The sequence below is a fragment of the Acartia tonsa genome, chromosome 3 (genome assembly GCF_053477335.1).
Source record: "Acartia tonsa isolate MP-2025a chromosome 3, ASM5347733v1, whole genome shotgun sequence".
Lineage (NCBI taxonomy): Eukaryota > Metazoa > Arthropoda > Copepoda > Calanoida > Acartiidae > Acartia > Acartia tonsa.
This window is the reverse complement of record NC_137262.1, coordinates 6,057,590-6,076,003: the sequence shown is the minus strand read 5'-3', so window position 1 is coordinate 6,076,003 and position 18,414 is coordinate 6,057,590. Positions and strand designations below refer to the sequence as shown.

General features: G+C 30.4%; 1 protein-coding gene and 1 long non-coding RNA gene across 3 annotated transcripts in view; one reads left to right on the top strand and one right to left on the bottom strand.

Annotated features, from left to right (window-relative positions):
• LOC145313138 (tetratricopeptide repeat protein 39B-like) overlaps positions 1 to 1,550 on the bottom strand; it is a 49,786-nt gene extending 48,236 nt beyond the window's left edge. For both annotated transcript variants that reach the window (XM_080152412.1, XM_080152413.1), the window contains exon 1: positions 1,320 to 1,550. In XM_080152412.1, coding sequence (XP_080008538.1) covers positions 1,320 to 1,337 — 18 coding nt within the window. In that variant the 5' untranslated portion in view covers positions 1,338 to 1,550. The remainder of the gene's footprint in view (positions 1 to 1,319) is intronic.
• A 13,324-nt stretch (positions 1,551 to 14,874) lies between these two features.
• Positions 14,875 to 18,286, top strand: LOC145315064 (uncharacterized). Its single transcript, XR_013877942.1, has 4 exons — positions 14,875 to 14,967; positions 15,642 to 15,690; positions 18,068 to 18,109; positions 18,236 to 18,286. It is a non-coding gene; the product is annotated as an uncharacterized LOC145315064 (long non-coding RNA).
• The last annotated feature ends 128 nt before the right edge of the window (positions 18,287 to 18,414 follow it).

Genomic DNA, 18,414 nt, shown 5'->3' with positions numbered 1-18,414 from the left:
CGATGCGAGAAATAACTATTACGATTTTTTAAATTTTTGTGTGTGATTACATGGTACTCAAAGTTTTATTCGTTACCTAATAAACTTTGGGTACTTTTATTACATTTTAATTGGTTGGTATCAAACTAGTGGTGTGCAACCTTTCAAACCCATTATTTCTATCTATAGAAAAGGTAATTTTGTTTATTAACTTGGGGATGAAAATCAATTTATTATTTGTTATCTTAATCTTATCCCTTAAACTATCCAAGGATTTTGATTATGCAAAAAATGGGTATATCATTTTTAAGTAAAAACATTTGCATTACTAATCTTATTTCAATTGGAAATATTGAAAAACAACAAATAATTTTTCAGAAAAGTTATAACTATAAAATTTACACAAATTTTCAACTCACTTTTTGAAAAATCTTTACCTTTAATTCGAAATTAATTAATCATTTTAACAAAATAAGGAAAATTTTTAGTTTTCTTTACTTTAATCTTTTAATCATCTATCAAAACAAAAATATACAGTTTATATAAAAGAATAATTATTTTAAAAATGTTAATTAAAAATTAGAAATTGAATTGTCTGGGAAAAATAAGATTTTAAAAACCACATGAATGTCAAATATACATATTTCATACCATATTACTCTTTTGAGAGGGGTAAAATAAGTGGTATTAAAGGATTTAGAGGGGTAATCCAATGTATTTTTTAATATTCGAGAGGGCGAAAATAAGGGGCTTCAAAGTTTGAAGGGATTAAACACCCCCTTTACCAGAACCCGTGGATGCCTATGTTACATTATACATACACAATATGAATGCAAGCTGCTCGGGTCAATGAATTAAAAATTATTCATGTAAAACACACAGACCTGCTAAGTTTCCTTTATTTTATACACTTTAACCATGCTAGAAGAAAATACCGGTTAAATTACGCACCATTTTCATGGCAATAGCCTAAAAGTCAACCAAAAGAAAATAAATTATAAAAAAAATCGCCCAAAAGTTTCATCAAAAAATCTATTATGTAACTAAAACAAAAAAAATATGATAATTAAACATTTAAGGACTCCAAAGCAAATTCACTAACCATAATTTATCTTACTTTTTTTATTAAGAGATTTTTATTTGTGATTATGTGAGAGTTAGGATGGCACTGACCATAAAAAAAGATTTATTATTATTATATTATATGCAAACTGTATACTTATGTATTATAATAAAGATATAAATGCATAAATGAAGCCATATATCATTATTGAAGGTCTACACCATATACTTAATCTGAAAACCATCTAAAATAAAAATGCATAAAAAAGAATACTTACATCATCTTCCTCGTCCATTGCTGAGCGTCACTGACAGACAGACAGACACTGGTCAATTGTAGGTCAGTTGAGAATTATCTCTTAGTAAATATAACCATGGAAACACTTGATTTTATTAATGAGCACAGCTATAGTTATGGTAATAATGATGAGAGAGAGAAGAGAGTTTGATCACCTCTCTCTGTCAAAAACTTCTCTGCACTGCCACTAAAGAACAGAAACAGTCAAACACACACACAAAACACAAACACTGCCTGTCTTAAAACTTAATATCGGTTCCAGGTCCCTCTCTTTTAGGTGCATCACATTACAATATAGACCTAGAATGTCTGAAATCTTATTGTGTTTACACTATTAAGCCACTATAGAACACACATTACTGCACGTCTTGTCTGTGTATGTACTCTGTAAAGGTGTGTCTGTGTAGGAGTGTTTGTGTGTGTGTGTCTGTGTGCTTTTAGAGTAGATGTGTGTTTGTTTTATCAGCTGACACCCTCCCCACTTCCCCTTAACATCTTCTCTTTGCGCTTTTTAGAAAGAGTGAGAAAAAGACGGAGAGTTTCTAGAGGGCGGGGGGGGGGGGGAATGTTTTAGAGGATGTTTTGGCCTCATGTATAAATTGTAAACAGAATATAAGGGGTATAACAGTGGCCTCAACATATGTTTACACAAAACTAATAATTTTATAATATAGCAAAGTAGTATGAAGATTCTTGTATCAATAAGGTATGATTTAGGAAACATAGCAACTACATAAAATCAACAACAGAAGCACAGTACGTTCTTAAAATATGTATTTGTTTAATATTTTGAAATCTTCATTTGATGTATGTGATAGAACCGTTGATTCTTAAAACAATAAGGCATGATGTTATAAGCGTAGCATCTCAATAAAAAAGCCATAAAATATATGTTGTATTCTGAGAAAAAGCTGAATTTTTTTTTTGTAGACTCTAAGAAAGTTATATGGTTGTAATTTTTGGTTGATTTGCATGAAGATTGTTTTGATTTCATAATCTTGGCATTGTTATTCACACATGATATGCATTTATATAACTTTTATCATTTTATATAAAAGTTCATTTCATACAGGGGATATTAAGATGGATGACAAATTTGCCGACATGGTTCTCCTTTACAATGTAACTTTTCATTGGTCTTGGGAAGGTTTTTTACTATTATGAGGGAGGTCCTACCAGGGGCGTCCAAGCTTTTTATTTTGGGGGGGGTAAAATTTTTTTAACGGGGGGGTAATCGCCCCATTACCCCCCCCCCCTTGGACGTCTATGGGTCCTACCACCTCCCAAAAGAAACAATTCCTTTAGAACCTCAAGCAAAATCAAAAAGACTGTAGGAAAAAGTTGATATAATATTTAAGTAATCACTCTTTATGTTTCTAAAAATGTTTATCAACTCTGTTCAACTTATGCCCCTCGAAAATTGATAGGTTTCGTTTTTATGCAACTGTATTGTTATTGTATTCTTTCCAGATATAATTTGTTGATGGGCAAATTTTTCAGACACTATTTAGATAATCCAATGATTTTCCATTTCATTTGGTTGACAGATTTTCTTAAAAGCATATAAAAGTCAATATATTTTATCAAAAGACTATTTAAAAAAAAATATTGACAGGTTTAAAAAACAAGCAAGGATAACAACATCCATAAAACTTCCAATAGCTATATAATTTAAATAAGTTTAAGTGACAAACACAACAAAAAAAGTATAAGAGTTAATAATTCACAACCAATGTAAAAATTCCTAGAAGAGTTATGCATATTTTACTAAAGAACATAATGTCATTGTCATGTCAATAAAATTGCATAACACATAATTGTTTCAATTTAGTTGAATCTTGACCTTTGTTGACTATAAAATATAATTGCAGTATAGAATGTTTTTAAAAGCGAAGCTTTTCTATAATTAGGGTCGATCCTTTTGTACGTCCGAACGTCCGTACGTCCGTAACGGATAGCTTTTTTCGTTAATTTAGGCATGTTATAATTGTCCTATCGATTTCAAATTTTACATGGTGATTCCTTTAGTAATTAGGTACAATTTAGAAAGCGTAGCAACTCTATAATCATTACCAAAATGTCCGTACGTCTATTTTAAACATGTAGATTTTTTTACTTTTTTAACAACAAATTTTTATGTGATCTAATCATCCGATTGATCTGATTTTTTGGTATATTGATTCCTGGGACAACAAAGTATAATGTTATTAGCGAAGCAACTCTATAATCAAGTCCTAAAAATGTAAGTATGTCCATAAACATAATCCTGTATAAAGCAGTTTTTCAAAAAATTTACTTACAACTTTGCTTCGACTCTATATAAGTGTTAATGTCCGTTTGTCCTACTGTTTCAGTGCTTCGCTTTTATGGATGTTGTCATCCTTGTTTTAATGTGGTGGTTGCAGTACCAGAGATACTTAATTTTTTTTAATTACCTCTTGGAGCCGTTAGTTGTTAATAAATCACTAAATATTTAGGAAGGGTGGGGCCATAGGATTGTAGATAATACTGGTACCCAATTTTTTACAAATACTTTGGGTACCTAAATTTGTATCAAACCAACAGTATACTACTCAATCAATATTTTTAATGTACAGGGAAATATTTATATGTTTATCATCATGGATGGGGATGTTCATCAATTTATCGTTCATTGTCTTATCCCTTAAGATCCCATCTTAATATGTCATTTTCAATTTATGTTTTTTTTTCAAATAATTCAATACATACTCTTACAATCAAATCACGTGGTTGGCCCCTAATCAAACGGACATACCAACATGTTATAGATAAGCTGCGCTTCTGGAAATATTAATTATTGCATGTAAAGTTGACATAATTGTCGCCCTGAACTTAATCTAAGAATAAATGAAGATTTCATGAAATTTTCTTTTTAATTACAAAACACTTAATCTTTTTTTCGAGTATGGCTTGGAATCCGATTAATATCTGCTGGATTAGAACTGGTTCTCAGCCATACTGTAAAATCAAGTTTAGCATCGTATTACAGAAATTTTCCACGATTATCATTTTATTTTAATATAAGCGGAAAACTGTCTATAATATGATGCGATAAATAACTATTAATTCATAATAATTGGTAGCGCAGCTACTCTTTTATTAAGGTTACTCCATGAATCTTAATTTTAAAAAGAAATTATTTGAAAAGCCATTTATTTTTCAGGGGTTATATTTCTTGGGAGAGTGGAGGAATCCTCCTACAAAACCAACCTTGGACCCATAAGAAGCTTCACTGAAAAGGAGAAAGTTTTCGGTCCGGCGGTTAGCGAGATTTCAATCCATAACATTTGAATTTGCTTACTTAATAGGTAATGTTGTTAGGTTTTTTTACATTACTCATTATGGGCCTCATTGTTCTTGTTCTCAGTGTTAAGTAAAGGTTTGGTGATATTTTTTATATAATAAATGATTTGTTCATTTTAATTTATTTTGTAGCTATAAAAAGACAATTGTCTGAAAACAAGGATGACAACATCCATAAAAACAATTAAATCTGGCAGTTGAAAACAGTCAATATATTTATATTGAGACCTTGAGACCACTGTCAAAAAAATCAGGACAATTTTCTCCATTAAATTCAACTTTTTCTGGAAAATGATTATAGTGTTGCTACGCTATCTAAGTTATACCTTGCTATTATAGAAAATCTTTTGCCAGGTATTAAATCGATATTACGGTTCTAGCTTAACTACATATTATTGATCAATGATCGCACATCATAATAGCTTTCAATGGCAAACTGACGGATGCACCTTATTGTAGAAAGCTTTGCTTTTAGACATCAACATTGTAATTATTCATCTTTTATTTTTGGAAATGCCTTAACAGTTAGATATTAACAAAAAGAAAGAAATTTGAAAATGTATACTTTAGAAAGAGAAAGGTGTATTATAAATTTTATTTATATGCGGGTTCTTAACACGTATTGGTAATCTAAAATAGTTATTTCTCATAGCTTTCCGCGGATATAGAGTACAATTATAAGATTAAAACAAGTTTTTTTAGCCCCAGGGTGCCGAAGGCACGAGCTAAAAAAATGGTTTTAATCTTATGATTGTACATTTTTATATTCGTAGAAAGCTGGATATAATACGATGCTAGACATAGTTTTTTCGTATGGATGAGAACCGGTTCTTTTCCACCGGATTCGAATGAATACGAGAAATTATATTCATCTAGTTTAAACCTAGTTTTACTAGCGGCTACTCCCATAAAGCATCAAGGCGGTGGTGTAGTGTACTTTTTGGGGGTTGTGGGTTTCTATTCTTTTTTTTTTTTGAGGCGATTTCCCATAAATGGGCGAAGGTACCCTCTCCAAATTAGAACCTTCTTTAAGCCTATAAGATTCTTTACTGTAAAGGAGAACCATATAGGTTCAGCAGCATTTTTAGAGTAATCATCAAGTTTGAAATGGACAATTCTAACTTACTTAGGTTAACGCTAATAGCTATCTGTTATGGATGTACAGACCAACGCATAGAAAAGATTGGCTTTCAAAAATAATAACAACTAATCTAAGACATAGAACAAAAGTTTTGTAAAAGTATCTTCATAATTAGTCCTACAAATACTTTTCCCTGTCATTGATATTGACATACTTTTTATGAATATTTGTATTAGTAGATCTATAACAAGTAGTGATGTTAATTAAATATCATGTTGAATTATTATTAAGGTCGGTCCGTACATTTGTATCTAAAGCTCTTTTTGTTAGACATTTTGTTAGACATTTTTCATTTTTGCATTGTGATTCCTGTTTATAGTTAAAGCAACTCTATAATTGTTACAAGAAAGTCCAAACGTCTATTTTAATAATTTTTTAGAACAACAATTCCTTAGACAACATAATATAGTCAAATCCTAAAATGTAATAATGTCCGTAAACAGTATTCTGTAATTGAGCAATATTGCAACAAATTTCTATATAATTTTGTTTAAACGTATAAATTTATGCTTATTATGAGTATTTTGGTGGAAGTTGTTATTATATTAAAAATCTAAAATTTTTACTTATTGTAGTTTTAAGGTTTGTAAATATTTTTAAAAGCGAAGCTTTTCTATAATTAGGGTCGGTCCGTCCGTACGTCCGTCCGTACGTCCGTCCGTCCGTCCGTCACGGATAGATTTTTTCGTTAATTTAAACATGTTAGAATTGTCCTATCGATTTAAAATTTTGCATGGTGATTCCTTTAGTAGTTAGGTACGATTTAGAAAGCGTAGCAACTCTATAATCACTACCAAAATGTCCGTACGTCCATTTTAAATATGTTGATTTTTTTACTTTTTTAAATAGCTTTTTTCGTTAATTTAGGCATGTTAGAATTGTCCTATCGATTTCAAATTTTGCATGGCGATTCCTATAATAGTTTGGTACGAGTTAGAAAGCGAAGCAACTCTATAATCATTACCAGAATGTCCGTTCGTCCATTTTAAACATGTTGATTTTTTACATTTTTAACAACAAACTTGTATGTGACCTAATTATCCGATTGGTCTGATTTTTGGTATACTGATTCCTGGGACAACAAAGTACAATATTATAAGCGAAGCAACTCTATAATCAAGTCCTAAAAATGTAAGTATGTCCATAATCATTATCCTGTATCAAGCAGTTTTTCAACAAATTTACTTACAATTTTGCTTTGACTCTTATACATTCGCATTCTGATTATTCAGTTCTGACATTAAACAAGCGTTAATGTCCGTTTGTCCTACCGTTTCAGAGCTTCGCTTTTATGGATGTTGTCATCCTTGTTTACATAAAAATAGTCAATATTTATAGAGGCCATGCTGTTAACAAGAATGAAAACATTAAACATTTCAGAGAAATAATATCTTTATATTTATAATTAGTTGATTAGTGAGTAGCTTCACTGAAAAATAAAAATCAGTTTTGAAATTCTAATGACTTCGGATCTGGTGCGGTAAATTGTTTCTGGGATCGAATTTCTCCAATATACATACATAAACTTTAAAAGACTGCTAGCTGCCAAAAAGCTAAACCTACAAATTATAATTGCACATTGTTATAAGCTGCATATGAAGGGCCATAAATAATCTGGAATAGCCAAAATCCAATACACAGTAGAAACTTGATTGAAAATATCAAACGAATTTTTGTGCGCTGCGCTAATGACTATTCCAGATTATTTGTAAGCCTTCTTTTGTAGGTTAGAGTTTATATACATTTAGCTGTTCTGCAGCAATTAGCTCCCTTCAAAGTTCACAGATTTTTTCTAGAGATAATCGTTCCTAGAAGCATTTTAACGTAAACTTCACTTGATCCATAACTTCAATTGAAACACAGAAGCACACACCTTATTAATTCATGACTATGATTGTCCTTGTTGTTTTAATCCGTGAATGTGTTTTTATCCCGGGGCAAAATTCACAGTTTCTTAATTACAAAACATCACTGAAATACATAAAATATATATGTAGCCGACATGCAGGGAGGAGGGAGGGGACATTGGACTGTGAATTATACTGGTACCCAAAGTTTTATAGACCCTTTAGTTCAAAATTTATGGGTACTTAGTTCTATAAGTGCATTAGTGTTTAAATTTTTCAATGAATAATTTAAATCCATATAAGGGTTAATTCTATAAATCATTATTGGGGATGTAATTTTATATCAATTTATCGTCAGTTGTCTTATCCCTTAAGATCCCTGGTAGTAAAGGAGAGGGACGGATACTTTAGAGATAACTTTTGTAAAACATAGCACACAAATGTTTAGGTAACAAGGATGACAACATCCATAAAAGCGAAGCACTGAAACGGTAGGACAAACGGACATTAACACTTGTATAGTGTCAGGACTGAATAATCAGAATATAAATGTATAAGAGTCGAAGCAAAATTGTAAGTAAATTTGTTGAAAAATTGCTTGATACAGTAAATTTTTATGGACATACTTACATTTTTAGGACTTGATTATAGAGCTGCTTCGCTTATTACATTATACTTTGTTGTCCCAGGAATCCATATACCAAAAATCAGATCAATCGGATGATTAGATCACATAAAAATTTGTTGTTAAAAAGTAAAAAAATCAACATATTTAAAATGGACGTACGGACATTCTGGTAATGCTTATAGAGTTGCTACGCTTTTTAAATCGTACCTAGCTACTATAGGAATAATCATCATGCAAAGTTTGAAATCAATAGGACAATTCTAACATGCCCAAATTAACGAAACGAGCTATCTCTCTGTGACGGACGTACGGACGGACGGACCGACCCTAATTATAGAAAAGCTTCGCTTTTAATAATTATGTTTAGTATTTTTTATTTAACAATTATATTTTAACTAAAATCTGCATTAATTTTTATCACAGGTAACTACTAACTATGTCCCAATCTATTATAAAGATATGTTTATTTTTTTTTGGACTCATACTAAGCTTCCTACAATGACATAAACAAAGGAATTAGACAAAAAGCAGATACTATGTACTAATAGTTTTTTCTCTTTACAACTTGATAAATTTCTTGTAATAATAATAACCAGGGATAAGGGATGGGAAACGTAAGAAAATATTATTCCAGGCCTATTTTCCAACTAGGCCTAAAAAACTAGTTTCGGGATGACGCAGTAGTTAGATTTGAAAACTATGAACAATGATGAAATAGCTATTATATGAATGCAAAGAAAAAAAGTATAGAATAGAATTCAGGTAGTTGATTTCACCTATCATAAAATATAATAAAAACTTTTCAAAGAACCAATATGTTAGTGGCTTTAAGTAGAATCCCGTTATTACTTCGCCAACCCCCCCCCCTCCATTTAAAAAAAAGTTTTTTTTGAGATGGTTAAATCTGATTTATTTTCAAACATTTTAAGGGGGGATCTACTTCACCCCAAAATTTGTATATAGAAATAAACACCGCTTTAGCTCCCCAGCTTTAATAAATAAATTAAGTAGAATTGAATAAGTACATGGGTAACATTCTATCAACTAATTGTTCCATAGCAAACATATAAATTAAGAATTTAAAAAAAAAATTATTTTACGTTAAATATTAACAGAAAAGTTCAATTAAGTGTGCAATAATTTTTACCAAAATTAATGAAATTTTTTTTTTAACAAAACACAGTACACTTTTATTTACATATTGAAGTAGTTTTGTATTTGTGATCATTTAGATGGGTTATCAATTCCACATGAAATGTAACTTTTAAATTGTCTAAAGACATGAGTTTTTCACATTGTTCTAAAGTATAAAATGTTGAATCCTACTCAGTCTTCAAAAAACGATCTCTCAATTTATGTTTTGCTATATGGACATTTATTAATGTGTAAATTTAATAATAAGTTGATGTGATTGCACGTCATATATATTGTTGTCATTCTAATAGCAGAAAGTTTCCATTGTTGTCTTTCTAATAGCAGAAATTTATGTTGAATTAATTTAGCCAATAATGAACTGGGGGACGCGTTTGTTATTAATTAATTGGTTAATGCTAAAAGCAAGTTTCAGGCTATTGGATATTGGCCTACAGCCAATGAGGAACTGGGGGAAATGAGTTGATTTTATAGGCAAAAAAGAAAAGTTGCCCCATCACTTTTAAAAGGAGGCTGAGACCTAATTTTCGGTCAGGTTTCCCATCCCTTATGCCTGATAATAACATTTTTGTATATTGGTCTACTTGTAAATTGTATGAATGGATTTGATTTACACCCCAGTAAATTAAAAGGGCCGTAAAATTTGGTGTTTCTTACAAACAGTTGAATAATTGGGAAGAAGAAAAAAAGAGAATGTAAATCAATTTTGACAAAATATATTTTGTTAATTAAAAATACTTAGGAGTTAAGAATAAAGATCATCTAATAAATTTAACCAATTAAAATATTTTTTTGTGTACTTTAAAGAAACGAAGTAAAACAATTGACTTAAAGGGTTTAATTAAATTATTTGCTTGCGGTTTCAACTTTATTTCATTTTTTATGTTAAATCATGTTCCAAGATATTTATCAAACCAAAAGAAATTATAATACTGGAATAGTTGTTTATTGAATTGTATTACAGACAGCTTTCCCGGATAGTAAAATAAAAAGTTATAAGATTAGAACCAGTTTTTTTAAAATTCAAACTGGTATTCATTTTATGATCTTTATCTTGATCTCCGTGAAAAGTAATACTGTGCTATAAATGAGTTTTTAGTATGTTTATAAACTAGCGGTCGGATATTAATCGGTTTCCAAGCCATACTGCACTGAAAATTATATTTCTCTTTTTTTCTGCTATTAAGATAGACTTCAGACTTATTTTAATGAATCCCCTGACCAATAAGAATGTTCTTTATAACTTGCTAGTCAGTCCGCCTGTTCATAAAGGGCATTGATAAAAAATAAGGAAATTGAGAACACAGTAATAGTGTCTGACTGATTATGACGTAACAAAAAAAATTAGCCAATGAGAGGCCACTATAAATTTTACCATTGGTCAATAACGGCCTCTCATTGGCTAATTTATTTTTGTTACGTCATAATCAGTCAGACACTATTACTGTGTTCGAAATTAAGCTATACTAGGCCAATATTTTAGAGTCTACAAAAAAAATTCTGTATTCTATCCTTTCTATTGCTGATTTTAATATTTGATCTTAATCATTTTTGTAGAAAAAAAACAAGGAATCCAGTATTTATATTTTGCCATCATATATAATACAATTCATTTAATATCTGTTAACCAACAAAAAACAACGAATATTGATGAAATTCAAGTATCTTAAATGAAACATTTTAATAATGCTAAACAAAATTACTCCTTCTATAGATTAAAATTATATTTGGACCAACCAATTAGAATACCCAAAGGTTTTAAGCCAACAAATAAAATAAAGTGGTTATTAAACTTTGGGTACCAGTGTAATTTACAGGCTAATGTCCCCTCCTTCCCTATTGATGAAAATGCAGTAACACCAATGGTTATAGACAGACATACCAACAGACCAGCATGTAAAATTTGAAGAGAAGCGTCGCCACCTGAAACCTCCTTTTCCATAAAAATAAAAGTACATCAAAACCCAAGCTAAATAATGATCATAATTTATCTCAAAAATCATTGTAATTAATTTCTTTATGAAATTATAATGATGAATGTAAAAAAGTTTAAAAAGTAATTCTTCATTTTCTCTCATTTCATCTTGCTTTATGTTTGTCATTTTATTTACGGAGTAAGAGGTATAAATTATTTTTTAGACAATTTTTTAAAACTTTAGAGAACTTTCTCCCTCTTATGAAGTAATATCCACAAATAGTGCTTTGGCTTGCCATTATTAAAAGGAAAATGATATACTATTACTCAATTACAAATACAAATGATTTAATTAATTGTAATAATCGCTCAACTGGCATGAAGCGATTCATTCTTCGACATCTTAACATCGATATTCCTTCAAGGTTTTGGAAACACGAAGTGTTTCATTTATCGTTACCTCTACTGGCTGCTAACGACCAAATGACTGGACGCACAGCATAATCATAACCTGCACAAAAAGGCAAAGATAATCTAAAAGAACGTAGACCCAATATTGCACAGGGGTTTTCCTTATTTTTGGCGCATTTTCTTTAGCTGTGGGCATCATTATGTTTTGGCTATTTTAGACTATTTATGGGAAATGTTGTTCCTGTTGTAATAATGTTGTAACTTATATTTTTGCACTTGACTCCTTTTTCCCTTATCCCTGAGAATGAATACTGCGAGTTTATGAATTAAGACGAGTAATGAGAATGATAGAATTACCAACACTTGTGTTGAGGAATGATATGCAAACTTTTGCTTATACCAGCGGAATAGAAAGCAACAGGATGCAAAAATGTTTTTTCTCGTATTCATTCGAATCCGGTGGATAGGAACCGGTTCTCATCCATACGAAAAAACTATGTCTAGCATCGTATTATATCCAGCTTTCTACGAATATAAAAATGTACAATCATAAGATTAAAACCAGTTTTTTTTAGCCGGTGCCTTCGGCACCTCTGGGCTAAAAAAGCTAGTTTAAGTCTCACAATTATACAGACATAACTATTTTTTTTCATTTTAAATATAATAATGCATCTTTACAAAAATATAAAAATTTTATTTAACAAATTTCCTTTTTGATAAAGATATAGCTCGAGATATTGACTTTTTAAGTAGCAGTGAATTTCTTATAATCTTTTAAAGGCATTTATACAGCTTAAGATTTCAATAGTTACTGAACTAATTGGGTTCTATCTCTATTTTAGGGAGGCTTCATATAGGGTCTTTGATGGCTTTAGGCTGTTTTTTTTTAGATTTAAATCTTGGAATGGTTTTGAGCAATTTTCTAGCATTTCTTTTTATTCAGTGCTAGGGGCGTAGTCACTAGTTTATCTATTAAGCATTAAAATCCACATTATTTTCATGAACTTCTATCGATCACTTGTGCTTAGAGCCTAAATAACCTATAGACAGAAAAACAAACAAATATTATATATGTTTTAATAGGAGTAGCTATGCCTAACAAAAAACCTTGTTAATTTTGAATCGCGACATATACAATCAACAGCAGGTCGTAAAAATGCAATTTAATTTTCCCGTTGGTATTTGTTTCATTGTTGTTATCACATAAACAGATATATATACTCCAAAAACTAGGACGATTTTGTCCAATAGTAACAAAGCTTTGTAAGAAAGTTGACCTAGGGTGCATAGACGTCTAAGAGGTAAAATAAAACTTTTAGCACTAGGAAACTAGGATTATTAAGCAACTTAAATATTGAAAATGCATCAATAAATTAGAATGTAAACAAACCCAATGTAAAAAATATTTCATCAGTTTAAAATTGGTTTTGGACTTATTAATAGTTAAAAAATTTGCTGTACATTTTCAGTGTTGAAGACGCTTGATAATCTTAGTTTTTAATTTTCTTTGAGTACTTTAAATTTTCACTTTTTTTATAATCATTTTGGAGTTACTTCTTGGTCTATCATTTATTTATAAGAAAAAAACTCAGTGTCCCTGAAAATATCTTTTGCGATTACTCAAACAATTCTTTACATACATATGTAGTTGCCACATATGGTGTCACTACAAAAAAATCAAACACATAATATCGACAATATTTTTTAAAAGTCTAAAATTATCCTTAACCCTTTAGATCCACAGGTTTTTAGTGAGGTTTAAGGGAAAAACTTTAAATTTAACATTCTTGTTTTGAATCTAACTTAAATTTTCAATAATTGAATAATCATTTTCATGTATTTCAATGGCTACTACAAATAAGACTACAGTTTTTATTACAGTTAGATTGAATAAACATATGCTGTTGATACATTGTTATCAACTTAGAAGTAGTTCATCTAATACACTTTCGTTGTGTGAGTTCTTTTTAATTCACTGTGCGCCTTCGTTTGGTCATCTGGGGTTGAATTTTGGTAGCACATCTTCTCTATAACTATTGTCCCGTCCGTCGTGGCAACTTAACAACAATATCCTCTAATTTGGCTGCAATATTTAATTGTTTATTTAAGGTATCTATGCATGTACCATTAAGTAAAACATTGACTGACGAATTTTACTATATATTTGTCGGGCTGTTTATGCCTGAACGAAGAGTCTTTATTATTTATTTGTCATTTAAATTTCTATAACGTTTAATTAGGTATATACAGAAAGGGTAATCTTTGAAATGTAAATTATACTGGTACTCGAATTCTCATATGTTAGACAATTGGCTGAGACAAACTTCTTAACACTCAACACAATTTTAATTACAGAAGGGGAATTTACATCAATTTATCGTCCATTGTCATATCCCTTTAGATACCTAGGTATAAATTATTGACAAATATACTTGCAAGATAAAACAAGGGCCGCATTGTGTTTGAGTGTGTGTTTTAAAAAGCAAACTTCCTTTGATTAGCATGCAAAGGTTGTAAACCTAAATTAAATTGTATATAGGTGCTTAAATCGGTCAGTTATTCAACAATTCTTTAACTGAAAAGTGATTCATATGTAATTAATTTTAACTAACTGTTATCCTATTATATAAAGTAGTTAGCTTTTTTTGTCTGTAGCGAAGGATCTTGCTAACCGCTGAACCGATATGGTTCTCCTTTAGAGTGAAGCTTCTTATAGGTCCCAGGGTGGTTTTAGGCTGTTTAATTTTGTTTAAAGTCGTTGTAAGGTTTTAAATTATTTTTCTGCACTTTCATGCCCCTTCTAATATCCTTAGATACTAGGGACGCAGTCGCTAGTCTATAAAATATAGTAGTTAAGTTTTTTTGTCTGTAGTTTAAGATTTCGATAACTAATGAACTGATTGAGTTCTCCATTTTAGGGAAGCTTCATATAGATCTTGAGATGGTTTTAATCTATTTTAGGCAAGGAAAGGGACGTGTATTTAAAAATCTAATTGTCTGTGTTGCTATTATCTAATACTCCTACATTAAATAAATATCATATTTGCAATGGAGATGTGATTCTGAAAATAATCTACTATAAGATAAATATTTCTAAACATTTCAGATTTTTGAGTAAATGTTTATAAACATAAATGAGTTTGGTTTTACTTTTTATTAGAAATATTTTAAGTATCAAAGTTATCAGACAGAAATGCTCTCAAGACTTAGGTAATGTCAATATTTAAAACAAGGATGACAACATCCATAAAAGCGAAGCACTGAAAGGGTAGGACAAACGGACATTAACACTTTTATAGTGTCAGAACTGAATAATCAGAATATAAATGTATAAGAGTCAAAGCAAAATTGTAAGTAAATTTGTTGAAAAACTGCTTGATACAGGATAATGTTTATGGACATACTTACATTTTTAGGACTTGATTATAGAGTTGCTTCGCTTATTACATTATACTTTGTTGTCCCAGGAATCAATATACCAAAAATCAGATCAATCGGATGATTTTATCACATAAAAATTTGTTGTTGAAAAAGAAAAAAATCAACATGTTTAAAATGGACGTACGGACATTTTGGTAATGATTATAGAGTTGCTACGCTTTCTAAATCGTACCTTAATACTAAAGGAATCACCATGCAAAATTTGAAATCGATAGGACAATTCTAACATGCATAAATTAACGAAAAAAGCTATCCGTTACGGACGTACGGACGGACCGAACCTAATTATAGAAAAGCTTCGATTTTAAAAATATATTTAACAGCAGATTTAATGTTTTTATTCAAAGAAAAGTTAGGAGATGTAAAGAATGATTTTTTTTTAATAAAACGATTAAAATGTATAAAGTACATGTAAAATGAATAAACTATATGTATAATTTCAGTGATGTATTGTGTTTCTTGATATTCTTCAGATATTGTTTCTCACAACAGGTAATCAATATATACTGAATATTTCTCTCTTCCAAATGCGCAAAGACACGTGTCCCAATTAATAATGATTAATATATTGAATATAAGTGTTCAGACAGACCAATCAATGCAAGTTCAGCATCCCCAGTAAATCAAATTATAAATATCTTGTGATTATAAAAAGAAAAAAGAAAAAATACGAAAAAGCCAATAATTGGTTACTAAACATTAAATGGATCTACTGCAGTTCACGGTAAAATATTGCTGGTAACGCAATTTTCCTAAAAATTATTAATTTTAAAGGCTGCTAGCTGCCAAACGGCTGAACGTACAGATCATGCCTGCACAATGTTTTAAGTTGCATAAGAAGGCCTACAAATAATCTGGAATAGCCATAAATCAATAATGCATAATTATCTCGCAGTGCAGGGAAATGCGCGAAAAAGACCTATTTTACGCGTTTTTTCTTCAGTGAAGCTTTCCCTGTACATCATTGGATCTTGGCTATTCCAGATTAGTTGTAGGCCTTCTTATTCCACTTAAAATGGTGTGCGGGTATGATCTGTACGTTCAGCCGTTTGACAGCTAGCAGCCTTTAAAATTCATAGATTTTTGGAAAATTGCGTTACCAGCAATATTTTACCATGAACTGCAGTAGATCCCATTAAATAAATAAAATCAAGCTATTATTGACATGGGGAAGGTATAATTTAAAAAAAAATTGTTATACCAAATAAAAAGTAGAATGATGTCTCCCCGGCTGAAGCTTAAAATTGCGAGGCTAGGGGCGAAACCACTAGTATAAAGTAAGAGAGTAATAATAAAAATATGAAGAAATAAGAATAAAAAGAAAGTAGAATGACGTATGTCCGTCTATCTGTCCGTCCGCCCTTAAGATCTCGATAACCACTGAACCGATTGGATTCTACTGGTCCTGTGGTGGTTTTAGGCTATTTTCTTGGGGGGTAAAACACCCCCAACCCAAAAAAAACAAAAAACATCCGCACCAATTTAAAAAAATCTGTTTGAAATTAGTAGTGGTTGCAGCACCAAATACTTATTTTATTTACCTCTTGGGCACAACCACTAGAGGCTAGGGGCGTAGCCGCTAGTATTTATAATTGATTAACAGAATACATGTCCTTAATCTAGCTTTCCAAACAAAGCTGTTGGTTGTTATCAAATAATCTAAGGGCAACATTTTCATGGTCAGTTTGATTAACCTTTGATTACTCTAATGTAAATAAAAGAATTCCTTCTCAAGTTTGTCTGTCCGTATTATTAAAAAAATTATAAAATTTGCTGTGACTCACTTGGTGAATCCGTATTTCCCTTGCAGTTTACATAAAGGGGAGATTTTTTCTTCTAATTTACCATTCAAGATAAATGTCTCATTTTTCAGTAATATTATGGAAAAATGTTTTATATACAGTGTGTTTTTTTTATGAGAACTTTTTTGAAAGCAATTTTACCCCACTTATAGTTATCAGAATTTAATGATTAATGGCTTATTTTCTTCATTTTTTAAGGCAATTAACAGAACAACAACAAAAATATTTCAGTTTTTATTTAAAGAGTACAGTAAAATCTAAAATTCAAAACTTAGGTGTCAACATCTAAAAATGGTTTTAGCGCATTTTTCTTATGCTCAAATAATCAACCTTTTGCAAGAATGGCTGCTAAATACTTCAAAGTTGAGATATAGAGCTAAAAATGTATACAGATACTATTAGGGACATGTACTAGAACATATCAAAGTTTGAAGGTCATATCTCAACCAGGGAGGGAGTACTGGCCCCCCAAAGTCTACTACAGAAAATCCATTTTAAAAAAAAAAATGCGCTAAGACCATTTTTATATGTTGACACCTAAGTTTTGAAATTTAGATTTTACTGTACTTTTTAAATAAAAACTGAAATATTTTTTTGGTGTCTATTAATTGCCTTAAAAAACGAAGAAAATAAGTCATTAATCATTAAATTCTGATAACTATAAGTGGGGTAAAATTGCTTTCAAAAAAGTTCTCATAAAAAAAAACACACTGTATTTGAGCTTTGCTTTATTGTCATCCTTGAAGTATACTTCGCTCTATAAAATTCAAACATTGATAAATTACCTCTTAGATGGATTACCTAAAAAGAAATACTTTAAGAAGTTTTTATGGTGCCTATAAAAAAGGGGATAAATCAACAAACTTTTGGCCGAAAAATCCCGAATGACGTCATATAAGAATAATGGACTGTTCTAATATGACGTCATTTGGGATACTTTGGCCAAAAGTTTTATAAATTTATCTCCGTTTTTTACAGGAACTTTAAAGAGCTTCATACTTTCATAATATCTTAAAAGTTTCTACCATATCTTTGATATGATTCAAACCAAAAATTCATCTATGTAGGTTTCCACATTACAACAGCTTATCAATACAGCCAAGCAACAGGTATTTTTATTATATAAATGATACAGCCTCTTTACTTTTAAGAGTTTTGAATCAGTAACACATCTAGCTACTTTCTCAACTGACAACCAAATTTAAATATGTTGAAAAAATTTTTCTTTAATTTAGATAAAAGACGAAGCAGAAGAGAAAAACTTTATAGCAAAAATTCTTGAGGATTGTCAATAACTTTATCCTTGCAAATAAAGTAAAAAGATGTCCTTCTGTCATAACTAATAAACATATTGCATATTCTTTTCTGGGCAGATTTCTACTTGTTCTTGTGCCATTTTCCCGGTTCTCAAATA